General features: G+C 64.7%; 1 protein-coding gene across 1 annotated transcript; it reads left to right on the forward strand.

Moving 5' to 3' along the window:
- Positions 1–1,225: 1,225 nt before the first annotated feature.
- Positions 1,226–7,083, forward strand: LOC123823512 (bile salt-activated lipase-like). Its single transcript, XM_045846336.1, is given in 12 exon segments — positions 1,226–1,384; positions 1,722–1,872; positions 1,964–2,086; positions 2,278–2,475; positions 2,945–3,075; positions 3,250–3,357; positions 3,498–3,633; positions 4,648–4,834; positions 5,014–5,217; positions 6,020–6,217; positions 6,510–6,861; positions 6,863–7,083. Coding segments are annotated over 12 exon segments (1,983 nt in total). The 5' UTR covers positions 1,226–1,318; the 3' UTR covers positions 6,992–7,083.
- The last annotated feature ends 4,834 nt before the right edge of the window (positions 7,084–11,917 follow it).

The following is an 11,917-nucleotide window of genomic DNA, read 5'->3' on the forward strand; positions in this document are numbered from 1 at the left end:
CTGAGTGAAAGACCTCCGGACCAGGAGCCACTGAAGGAGACAAAATTATTTCCTTGGCATGATGGGCAGTCAATGACGGCTAACAATTCTCTAAGAGAGAGAATGAACTCAGGACAGACGCGATCACGTGGGAGTGCCCTAAGGAAGAAACTCACGGGGCTGTGGAAATGAAGGGAGTGATGGACATCAACCCCTGCCACCTTGGCTTTGTCAAAGCCTGAGTCCTTGTTCTTAGATGTGAGAAATCCAAGTCTCCTGGGTGCCTCTGTCTTCTCAGGCCTGCAGGGGCGAAACAGCCCAACCAGAAACAGCGGACCCTAGGGTAATCAGGCCTGGGACATAGAATATGCAAGATCCTGTGAGATCTGTTTGCTGGAGGATGTTATTATCTTGGAATTTAAAGGCACAGACAGGAAACCAAAACTGCCCTTTGAGCCCTGTTAGATAAAACCCCAGGCTCTGCCCAGAACCACAGTGGGGGTTCTGTCTGCACCTTTGTAAGTCACATGCTTCTTTCGATCTTTTCTGCCAGACTGTGAATCCACAAACTAAGTCTGTTTTCTCAATAAAAATCTGCTTGGGTATGGACACAGGGCGCTCCCCACTAGAGGGGGTGGCCATGGCGACCTCCAGGAGAGAGGGTGGCCAAGTGGCGCTCCCCACGCGAGGCCTGGCCCTTCTGTTCCTGTTCCCCCACGGGACCTGGTTGTCTCTGTGTATGTTTTTAGCATGTTTCAACGAACATCAGCAGCCGAGATGGATACTGGAGGACGGTAGCCGCCACAGCTGCCCAGTAGCACACAGCCACCTCTGTGCCGGAAGTCACATGCCCAGTCCCCTATAAACATCCTTGGCTGAGCTCGGGGGTTTGGGGGCGGGGGGCCAAGCAGGATGTGGAGACAAAGCATGCCCCCTTCTCTGAGGACGGCCCTGAGCCCTTGTGGATGAACCAAAACACAGCCGTTGTGCACCCAGCCAGGCCCCGCCCCAACCCCCCTGCAGCCACCTGCCTCGGTTCCCAGCCACTGCCCGGGTGCGCTGTGGGCCCCAGGAACCCGGTAACATCCTCCCTTGCACATGCACACGTGTGTGACTGTGTATGCACAGGCACCGGTGTGACCTTGGTCCAGTCTGAAAACGGCAGCTGTCTCCTGGCCCCGGGCGCACCACCTGGCGTGTGGCCAGCCTGGACGAAGGGGCAGACGGAGGAGGGGGAAGGACCCTCCAGGGGCAGCTGCCGACGCAGGCTCCTGGCTGGCTCCAGCCCCATAAATACCCGTGGGCTGGAGGCAGGGCCACCCTGAGGCAGGCGCACACCATGGGGTACCTGCAGCTGCTGGTCTTGGGCTTCACCTGCTGCCTGGCGGCAGTGAGCTCAGCAAAGGTAAGCGACAGCCCGGCAGAGGAGGCAGGGCCCCGGTCCTCCGCGGCACAGACCTGGGCACTGGGGACGGCAGAGAGGAGGGAAGGCAGACAGATGGGTCCCTGGCAGAAAGAGGCCCCCCTGCCCCCGGACACAGAGCCCACAGCTCTCCCAGGGGGCTCGTCCCAGGTCCGTCCCCATTCGTACGGTGACTGGGGCGCAGACCAAGTGCAGGACGCCCAGCTAAACTGGGTTTCACCAACAGCACGGTTTCGGGTCTAGGTGTGCCCCACATGGCACGCAGGGTACGCGCACACTAACAAGTACTCATTGTTGTGTGAAATGCCTCTCCCCCCAGCTGGGCGCCGTGTACACGGAAGGAGGCTTCGTGGAGGGCGTCAACAAGAAGCTCGGCCTCCTGGGCAGCTCTGTAGACATCTTCAAGGGCATCCCTTTCGCTGCCGCCCCCAAGCCCCTGGAGAACCCCCAGCGGCACCCCGGCTGGCGAGGTGCGAGTGGGTGCACGCTGGGCAGGCCCGGCCTCATGGGAGGGCGTGGGTGGGCCACCATCCTCATGCCAGTCCCTCTGGCTGCCCGCAGGCACCCTGAAGGCCAAGGACTACAAGATGCAATGCCTCCAAGCCGCCCTCATCCAGGACAACACCCAGGGCTCTGAGGACTGCCTCTACCTCAACATCTGGGTCCCCCAGGGCAAGAAGGAAGGTGTGCCCACCCCTGCCCCGTGCTCTCCAGCTCCCCCAGCCCCACGGAGAGCGCCCAGGCAGCCAGAGGCCCCCAGCCCTGCCCCTCGGTTGTGTCTGGGGGCTCTGGAGCCAACCTTCCCTGAGAGGGGCCCCCGGAGGGGAGAGTGCCCAGGGGCAACTGGGGTCACCAGGCCCTCTTTCCTGCCCCAGTGTCTCGGGACCTGCCCGTCATGGTCTGGATCTACGGGGGCGCCTTCCTCATGGGGTCCGGCCAAGGGGCCAACATCTTCAACAACTACCTGTTCGACGGCGAGGAGATCGCCACCCAGGGCAACGTCATCGTGGTCACCTTCAACTACCGCGTGGGGCCCCTGGGCTTCCTCAGCACCGGGGACTCCAACCTGCCAGGTCCGCGGGGTGCCTTGGGCATGGTGACGGGGTCGGGGGGCCGATGGGGGCGCTCCCCAGCACCCCTCGGTCCCAACCATCTCCTGACAGGCCCCTGACAGGCCCAGAATTCCATTTGCAGAGCCGGGAGGCTAGGGATGGACCGTGAGGCACAGGGGTCCCTGGGCAGCTGCAGTGAAGGAGGAGAGGCTGTCAGACAGACAGACAGACAGACAGAGACCCAGAGAGGGCCCAGGGGGCGGGGACAGGGAGCCGAGGGAAAGAGACAGATGAGACAGGGAGGTGGTGGCTTGGGGGGACACAGAAGCCGCAGGAAAGACAGACAAGCGGGGCCGTGGCCTCCTGGTCGCCTGCCCAAACCCCTACGCCCTCTCCTGCGCCCCATTCCATCTGCCTCCTGGGACCCACCCTCGTCCCACTGCAGTCCCCGCCCACGGTCCCTGACGCAGGCCCTACCCCACTCGTGCAGGTAACTATGGCCTTCGAGACCAGCACATGGCCATCGCGTGGGTGAAGAGGAACATCGCGGCCTTTGGGGGGGACCCCAACAACATCACCATCTTTGGGCAGTCCGCTGGAGCTGTCAGCGTCTCTCTGCAGGTCTGGAGACCCCAAGAGGGACAGGCCTGCCTCCCAGTGGGGGGTAGGGGCTGGAGGGAGCCCGTGGGGGCGGGGCGGAGCGAGCCTGGAGCTGACATGCTGGCTGTTCTCGGCGGGGGAGCCCGGGGTGGGCAGGGGCGGCGGGCCGTGGTGACGGGCCTCTGTGTGCTGCAGATCCTCTCTCCCTACAACAAGGGCCTCGTCCGGCGAGCCATCAGCCAGAGCGGCGTGGCACTGACCCCCTGGTCCATCCAGAAGAACCCTCTCTTCTGGGCCCAAAAGGTAAAGAGGAGCTTCGGTGTGGGGGGAGAGGCGCGGTGCAGGAGCTGGGGGAGCAGCGGAAGGGTTTCCTCCTTCCTGCTCTCTGTCTCACCTCCCCATCACCCCGGCGCTGGCCTCACCGACCCATCCCCCATCTCCAGATTGCCAAGAAGGTGGGCTGCCCCGTGGACGACACAGCCAGGATGGCCAAGTGTCTGAAGGTCACCGACCCCCGTGCCCTGACGCTGGCCTATAAGATGCCCCTGGGGAAGCATGGAATGTGAGTGGGGTCTCCACGTGGGGGGCCCCACGTGGAACAGGAAGTGCGGGGTCTCAGGGTCTCAGGGTGTCAGGCCTGGCATGTCACCAGTCACCAGCTCACTGGCGTCCCCAAGCCCTGCGGAGCCTCATGGCCCCAGCTGGCTGCCAGGAGGGGCCATTCCTTCCTCTTACCCTCCTCGGGTCATGACCCCTTTGAGAAGGCGATGAACATTCGTCCTCCCCCCAAGAATGCACACACACACCGTCACCGACACCCAATTGTCGGGACCCCAGACCGAGAGCCTCCGTACTGGATGACTGTTCATTCGCCCTCCGCCCCCTGACTCGGCAAACACCGCCCAAGATCTGCGTCAGCGTCTGTCCGGCCCATCTGTGCCGCTCTATCCCCCAGGGGTGGGGGGCCCTGGGGGTCCCGGTCTGAAACAGCCTCAGAGTGTTGGCCTCATCCGCCCCGTAGGCTACGATTCCATGTTGCTCGTTCTGAGGCCAAGTTCAGGGGCCCCTCACTTGGGTCTCCCTAAACCACAAGTGCCAGGCAGGCGGGACTGGAGCCAACACCGTGGGCTGAAGTGCACACCGGCCGTTTCCTCTACGGAAGGAAACCCGGGCCGGGCCCGCCAAGGGCCAGCGCATCCACTGGCCTGGAGTCAGCCCAGGGGTCCCTTCGGGGTCGGTCCAGGGGTCTGTGGGGAGGACAGAGACTTCCCGCCATGAGGTGACAGACATGGCCGTCGGCCCAGTGCTTCTTGGTCTGGGCGAGTTTGCCCCCCGGGGTCACGTGTCAGCGTCTGGAGACAGTTGGGGCTGTCACACTGGGAAGGGGGCTGCTGACATCTGGCATCTGGGGCCAGGGTGCTTCCCGACCCCCGAGGAATGGTCCCACCACCTACAATCACCCTGTCCCTTGTCCCAGCGACAGGCCGAGGCCCCCGGCCTTGATCGGAGGTGACGGGAAGGCTCCCCCTTGGCCCAGGGCCGAGCAGGGCTCCGGAGGTCCGGGGGTGCTAGTGCCTGCCTCTCTCCACGCAGACCCCATGGTGTACTACCTGGGCTTCCTGCCCGTCGTCGACGGGGACTTTCTCCCCGACCACCCAGTCAATCTGTTCGCCAACGCCGCCGACATCGACTACATCGCTGGCACCAACGACATGGACGGCCACCTCTTTGCCGCCGTGGACATGCCAGCCATCGACAAGGACAAGCAGACTGTCACCGAGTGAGTAGGACCCAGGACCCAGGACCCAAGGCAGGCCCCAGGGCGGCGAGGGGAGGCATCCGCCGAGGGAGGCTGTCGGCATGCGCCGGCAGAGGGCCACGGCGGCCCCCTGAGCGTGGGCAGCAGACTCCCCTCCCGCGGCCCCGGGTGGAGGGTGCAGTGCCGCCGTCTCCCCGCAGTGCGGACTTCTTCAAGCTGGTCAGCGGGCTCACCATCAGCAAGGGGCAAAGGGGTGCCTCCTCCACCTTTGACTTCTACACGGAGCCCTGGGCCCGAGACGCGTCCCAGGAGGCCAAGAAAAAGACGGTAGTGGACTTGGAGACCGACGTCCTCTTCCTGATGCCCACCAAGATCACCCTGGCCCAGCACAGAGCCAACACCAAGTGAGAACCTGGGCGGGGGCCCCACTCGGAGGCACACGGCCACCCACTGAGGCCTCCCCGGGGGCGGCCCATGGGGGCTAGGAGTGCCTGCACCCTTTGTGGTTCCCAGGCCCGACGGGATTTGGGAAGGCCCCTCCTCACCTCCCAGCCTCGGGGGACGGGGGACACAACCCTCCCTCAGCCCCGGGGCCTTGCCCCCGCAAAGCTCTGGGGTCTGCCGCCCACCCTACTCTGTGGCGGTCACTGTAGCGGGCTCCGGCCTGGCCGACTTTCCATGCAACTTTGACCGGCCGCTACACGGCATAGCACTACAGAGTAACAGCCAGTGAAAATAGAAAGTAACCGAGGAATGCTTAAAAAGTGGGAAGATGAAATTATACCCGGAGGTCCAGGACGAGAACTTGGCAGCAAGTAGGCGATAAATTCAGCCTTGAGCTTCCTGTCGGTCAAGTCCGACAAGGAAACCCCTGAGAGCAGAAACCCAGGCCCACTGAAGGAAAAATACACACTCGTTTTCAGAGAAAAATCATCTGCCTTGACACTGAGTTATAGGAGGAAATGCCTCCATGTTTTGTGGAGGTGAAGCAGACAGACAAGCAAGGGAACCCGTAGAACCCACAAACACATGACCTTGGCCCACGGCTTTGCCTTCCCCGGGGGCCAGGGCCCAGGGACCTCATGAGTCTGGGGAACCGCCAGCCCTTCTCCGGCGCCCCCGTGGGGCCCCCTCCCGGGCCCACCTCGGGGCTGGGTGGCCCTGGTGAGCCCCGGGCTGACCCGGGCGGTTTCTGTCCCTCCTCAGGAGCGCCAAGACCTACAGCTACCTGTTCTCCCAGCCCTCTCGGATGCCCATCTACCCCGGCTGGGTGGGGGCCGACCACGCGGACGACATCCAGTACGTCTTCGGGAAACCCTTCAGCACCCCCCTGATCTACCGGGCCCAGGACAGGACTATCTCCAAGGCCATGATCGCCTACTGGACCAACTTTGCCAGAACTGGGTAAGGCGGGGCGAGGGGCCAGGGCCTCCCGCCACCTGGGCCCTCTGGGCCTGAGTTCCAGTCCCTGCCCCCTTGCACTTAACCCCCCTCGGGCCCCATGTGTGCGAGAGGGTAAGAGCTGCTGCCTGCACCCCGGGACATGCACGTACCAGGCCTGGTGCCCAGGACACACAGAGGCGCCCAGTGGTTGGGTCGGCACGGTGGGCAGAGGGCAGCCCCGGCCAAGCCGGGGCCAAGCCGTGCCTGAGTGCGGCTCCCCAACCCCCACACTCCTTTCTGTCTCACTCTGCAGGGACCCCAACATGGGCCACTCGGCCGTGCCCACACACTGGGACCCCTACACCCTGGAAAACGGCAAGTACCTGGAGATCAACAAGGAGATAGACAGCTCATCCATGAAACAGCACCTGAGGAGTGACTACCTGCAGTACTGGACCCTGACCTACCAGGCGCTGCCCACGGTCACCGAAGACGAGGCCGCCCCCACGCCACCCGAGGGAGACTCTGAGGCCACCCCCGTGCCCCCCGAGGGTGACTCCGAGGCCGCCCCCGCGCCCCCCACGGGTGACTCCGAGGCCGCCCCCACACCACCCGAGGGAGACTCTGAGGCCGCCCCCGCGCCCCCCACGGGTGACTCCGAGGCCGCCCCCACGCCCACCCACGGGTGACTCCGAGGCCGCCCCCGTGCCCCCCACGGGTGACTCCGAGGCCGCCCCCGCACCCCCCGAGGGAGACTCCGGGGCAGCTCAGATGCCTGCAGTCATCGGTTTCTAGTGTCCTTGGCCCCAACAGGCCACAGGGTGGGACCCTAGGGAGCCCGCCCGCCCCCAAGCTCTTCCCAAATTAAAGCCTCCTCCTTTCCCTGGCTGCCGTCTTTCTTTGCTCTCGCGTCTTCCGGCCTCCGTTGCTGCCGCTGTGGGGCCCGGTGCTCCCCGGTCTCCGTCCGCCTCCGGCACAGGAGGTGGACGGTGCCGTCCCAGCCGCACTTTGGAGAAGGGAACGGGGTCCGAGAAGGGGGAGGTGGAGGCAGAGGTCAGACCTCCACGTGCTGGCCTGGGCTCAGCCCCCTGACCTTCCCCCGACGGCCCTGTGAGAGGGGCCCTGAGGACCCCTTTCTGACCGTCACAGGCACAGTGAGGGAAACAAGGCCCGAGAGGGATCACGTGCCCCGGGGCACCACAGCAAGGATCCAGACCCAGGCCTGAGACTCCAAAGCTCACAGTGTCAGGCCAGGGGTGAGAGCTCAGAGAAGAGAAGGTTCTGGAATCCTGAGCAGCTCAGCCTGATGGGTGCACGTGATGGGGTGCTGTGCCAGGGGACCGACCGGCCACTTCCCCTTTCTCTCCAGCCCACCGATGGGGATGGGCCACTAAGGCCTGGACAGCCACGTCCTGTGGCCCCAGCAGCAGAGCGGCACTAGCACAAACCCATAGCCTGGAGGGGCAGGGGCACCTGGGCTGCCGGGTGGGTCAAGGGCTCTCGGTTGTGAAGGGGAGATTCCTGGTCGAAGGCCGAGGGGAGGGACCCCCACAGAGTGCAGGCCTCACCTATGCCCGTCCCTGCCCTTGGGGACACGCATGAGGCGCGATGGTGCCCCAGAGCACCCATCCTCGCCACGGGAACACGCACACGGCTTCTCCAAGTGTCTGCCCATGCTGTCTGCTCTCCGGAGCCTGCTGCACCGCAAGAGGGTCCCCTCGAACCCCAGTGCCTCCCCCCAGCCCTGGGGCCTGGCACTTGTGCCCCTCGCTGAGGAAAGCACAGCCCCGAGGCCTGTCACCCAGGAAGTCACGTCCCCGCTTGGCTGGGCCACGGCAGGACGGCTCGGGCTCTCGGGACCCGGGCTGCGCTCACGCCAGGCGGAGGCCAGCCCTCTGAGCCCGACACAGGCAGCCACCAGGCTAACTCAGGGGGCGGCCCACACTCCCCCTGGCTCTGCCTTCCCAGGCGTCTCCAGGGGCGGAGCTGAGAACACTCACCAGGACGCAGGCCGGAGGCTGTCCAGGGTCTTAGAGGCGCCCTCAGGCCCAGGTGCTGCTCCTTAGCCCTGATCTCAGCGCAAGACCCGTTGGGGAAGTGGGATTTAGGGTTTCCTTGGTGAGGCTGTGCCCGTGGGCTGGCCGCCTGGGTGGTCCTCCTCCCCTGACCTCCCACACCCCACCTTTCCCCCCTCCCCACGACAGTGGGTCAAACCACCCACCTCCCCATGCCCTAACCGAAGCCCAGACTTGGGCCGAGGATACCGCCGTCCCAGGGCGCTGCAGGCCCGAGGGCTCAGCCCATCTGCCCTTTCGGACCGGTGGGGCGGGAACCCACGGGGCTGAAATCTACATTCCCCATTGGTGGTCCAGAGAGACCCCGGGACGAGTCGGAGCCCTCGCCTCTGCCTCCCCTGAAAGGCAGCCACGTCCTGGCTCAGGAGTGGGTCCTCGCAACTGTTGTTGATTAAAAATCAGGGGAAAAGATACACAACACGTGAGACGCTAACTTTACTGTTTTTAAGAGCGCCATGTAGGGGCCTTAGCGACACCCACAGTATTGCGTCACCGCCACCCTCATCTACTTCCGGAACTCCCATCGCCCCCACCAGGAACTTCGTGCCCATGCGGCAGTCCTGGTCCCCCCCACCCCCCCAATGTAGTCAACTTCCTGCCTCAGTCTGTTTGCCTGCCCTAGATGTTTCTGCTAAGGGAATCCCGGGTTCGGGGCCCATCGTGGCGGCGGCGTGGGTCGGAACCCCACGTCTCCTGGTGGCCGGACGGCACGCCCCCACGTGCCGTTGACGAAGGTGCCCGGCACCCTCGGCGTCCCTTTTATTTCTCTGAAGTCGATCCTAGCGCCGCGCCGGGGGCCCTGGCGGCGGGACCACCGTGAGGCATCTCAGCATCCGTGGTCCTGTGTCGCGGGCCCGCGTTTCCCGTGCCGTGGGACTGGCTGAGAACCGGGTCTCAGGCGTTACCACGCGGAATCCGGACAGCCGGCTCTCCCCGTCCTCGCCTGTCTTTCTGTGGCTGGTCGAGGGAGGCGGCCCTGTGTTTCTATGGAAACGTCTCCCAGCGATCTTTGCAAAGCCTGCCTCGCTTGTTGTGTGTGGCCCCTGGTCTCCGTCCCCAGGTCCCGGTCGGCACCGTGTGACCTGGCAGAGACTTCCTTGCCTGTTCAAGGTCAGCGGCACGGCCCCCCCATCACGCAGCCACCCCTGGCTCTTGCATCTGATTCAGTTCCAGGGCCCCACGTTGGATGATTCTGATAGATGCCCCCATGCCCGCCCCTGCCCAGGTTAGTGGTTGTTCCCACGGACAGACGGACCCTCGGAGCCCCTCACTCCTCCAGCTCCTGCCTCCAGTGTTGTTTCTAAAGACGCCCGCCTTTCAGAGGTGGTCACTGTGCCCCCTGCAGGCACCTCGACCTCCGATCCCAGGGGTCTGGAGCGCCCTGTCTCAGCCCACTGCCCACATGAACGACTCTCGCGTCCATGCACGCTCTGTGGACGAGGGGCCGGGCGTCCCCCCCCAAGCTGTTCGCCGTCCGACCCGTCTGGTCCCGCAACGCCGTCAGGGCCAAAGTCAGCGTCCACCCCGACAAGCTCAAGGTCTTGCTGCCCTTCATGGACTATTACATGGTGAGTGTCCGCCCCGCGCCCTCCTGGGTTCCCGGCGGGGCGCCCACCAGGGTCGTGCTGATCCCCAGGGTGACCTCCCAGGGCCGTGGCACGAGCAGGCGGCCCGGCCCAGGTGTTACAGGACAAACAAGGGGGGAGCCTGGGACGGATATAAAGAAGCCCCCAGGTCCGTTATGTCCGCCGCCCGAGGAAAGACGTCTCTCAATGCCGGAGATTTGTGAAAAGGAAAGGAAAACCTTTATTTAATGCTACACAAACTTAAAGTAGGGACCTAATGTCTTCACCAAAAATCCTAAAGTCCCTTAAAGCACCCACAAACAGACACAGTCCTTCCTTCCTTCGCCCTTTGCCCAGTCCAGAGGACCATATCTCCTAAAGCTGCGGGGGTCCCTACTCTGGCAAAGGCCCGTGGTCCTCTCTCCCGGACCACAGGAGTCCCCACTCTGCCAGAGCCGCGTGGTTCTCTCCCTCAGGGTCGCGAGAGTCTTCACTCTGCTAAAGCTGTGTGGCTCTCTCTTGCGGGGCTGCGCATGAGCCCCCCCCAAATGGCTGCCGCGTTTGGTTTAAATCCCAGCGCCAATCTTCCTCTGCAGCCCCATTTCCAGCTCCTCTCACAATTGGCCACAGCTGCCAGATTCTGGGCAGGTGTGGCCCTGTGGTGTGGAGCCAATGATCTCCAAGCTCTTCTGGATCTTCTTACAGATCCCTGTTTGAGGCTCCCCTCTTGGCTGCACCCTGTTACACAGGCACCCCTGAAATGGCCACCACCGCGCCTGGGGAAGCCTGACCGACCAAGGGGCTCGAGTTAGGGAGAAGGGGGTCGCCCCGCAGCTTCCGCATGCAGGGGTGCGCGTCTCTCAGCGACCTCGTGGGAGGGCTCTCTGAGGGCCGGGTCCTACGCGAGTGCTGTGTGTGCCTCCCGCACTTTGCCCTCCCCAGGGCGCAGCGGGGCTCCATTCTGACCTCTCCGGAGAGCTCGGGTGCACAGAGGTGACCCGTGTGCCGCAGCTGCACAGGCAGTGAGCGGCAGAGACGCCTGGGGCCCGTCCCCGGCCTGTCCGCCTTCAGACCCCGTAACCACGGTGCGTGGGCCCCGACTCCTTCTTCCCGTGTGGAGTGGGGCTCCCTGGGGAGGTCCGCCGTGCCCTGGGTCCAGGGGTGTCATCACTGAGGCTCCCGCGGGAGCTGGGGGGAAGGGATCCTGCCTGCCACGGTGGACACGCAGAGCGTCGCAGAGGCCAGCACCGGACGTGGCCGAATCAGCAACGACAGGTTGGGGGGCACCAGTGGGGGTGTTCTCGAGGTCGTGCCACGGTGGCTCCTCTGGTCCCTGACATCCATAGACGGGAGGCCATGTGAGCCAGTACTCAGCCCCGGGCCAGCACCCCAGGCTGCTGGCTGCCACCCAGGGCTGCCCCCCGCCCTGGTTGCTGGGGACATTCCCAAAGGCTGTGCCCCGGCCCCCTGTCCGTGAGCCGGCCCGGGGTCCGGCTGCATGAGACCCACAAGGGCTGGAGGTGGGGATGCACTGTGGGTGGGGGTGGGGCTCCGCCTGGGTCTCAGGACAACGGGGGACGGCGGGGGAGCCTGGCCCTGGCCACAGGTGGCGGAAAGCCTCCTTGGGTCTGGGTCTACCCTCTTGAGGGGCCCAGCAACGACTGGGCCCCTGGGACTGCCCTCATTGAAGACATCTCCCCGGAGACTGGGTGTTGGAGCTCGTGCCGGGGGCCGGGGCTCCCGCTGCTGGGCGCCATCCTCCCCCCCATCACAGGCCCAGGGATCCCCCAGGGCAGCGCTGGGACTGTCGGGAACAGGCCCAGTGGCCCCTCGCTGAGGGGGTGGGGTGAGAGCCTCTAGAGGTGGCCCCAGTGGCCCCAGCCCCGTCCCCAGGGGTCCCACAGCCTCGTGTCCATCCCTTACCGCTCCAGTGTTCTCAGAGGCTCCCGGCGCTCCCTCCACGGCTGCCTGAGTGGCACGGCTGTTTTACCAGATCTGTCCCCTCTGTCCTCAGAGTTGGGGATCCCATTCCTGTCTTCCTGGAACTCTCTTAAAGAGAGACCCCGCCCCAAAGGAGGAAC

The sequence above is a fragment of the Phyllostomus hastatus genome, unplaced genomic scaffold (genome assembly GCF_019186645.2).
Source record: "Phyllostomus hastatus isolate PE091 unplaced genomic scaffold, TTU_PhHast_1.1 phas_contig_495, whole genome shotgun sequence".
Taxonomy (NCBI): domain Eukaryota; kingdom Metazoa; phylum Chordata; class Mammalia; order Chiroptera; family Phyllostomidae; genus Phyllostomus; species Phyllostomus hastatus.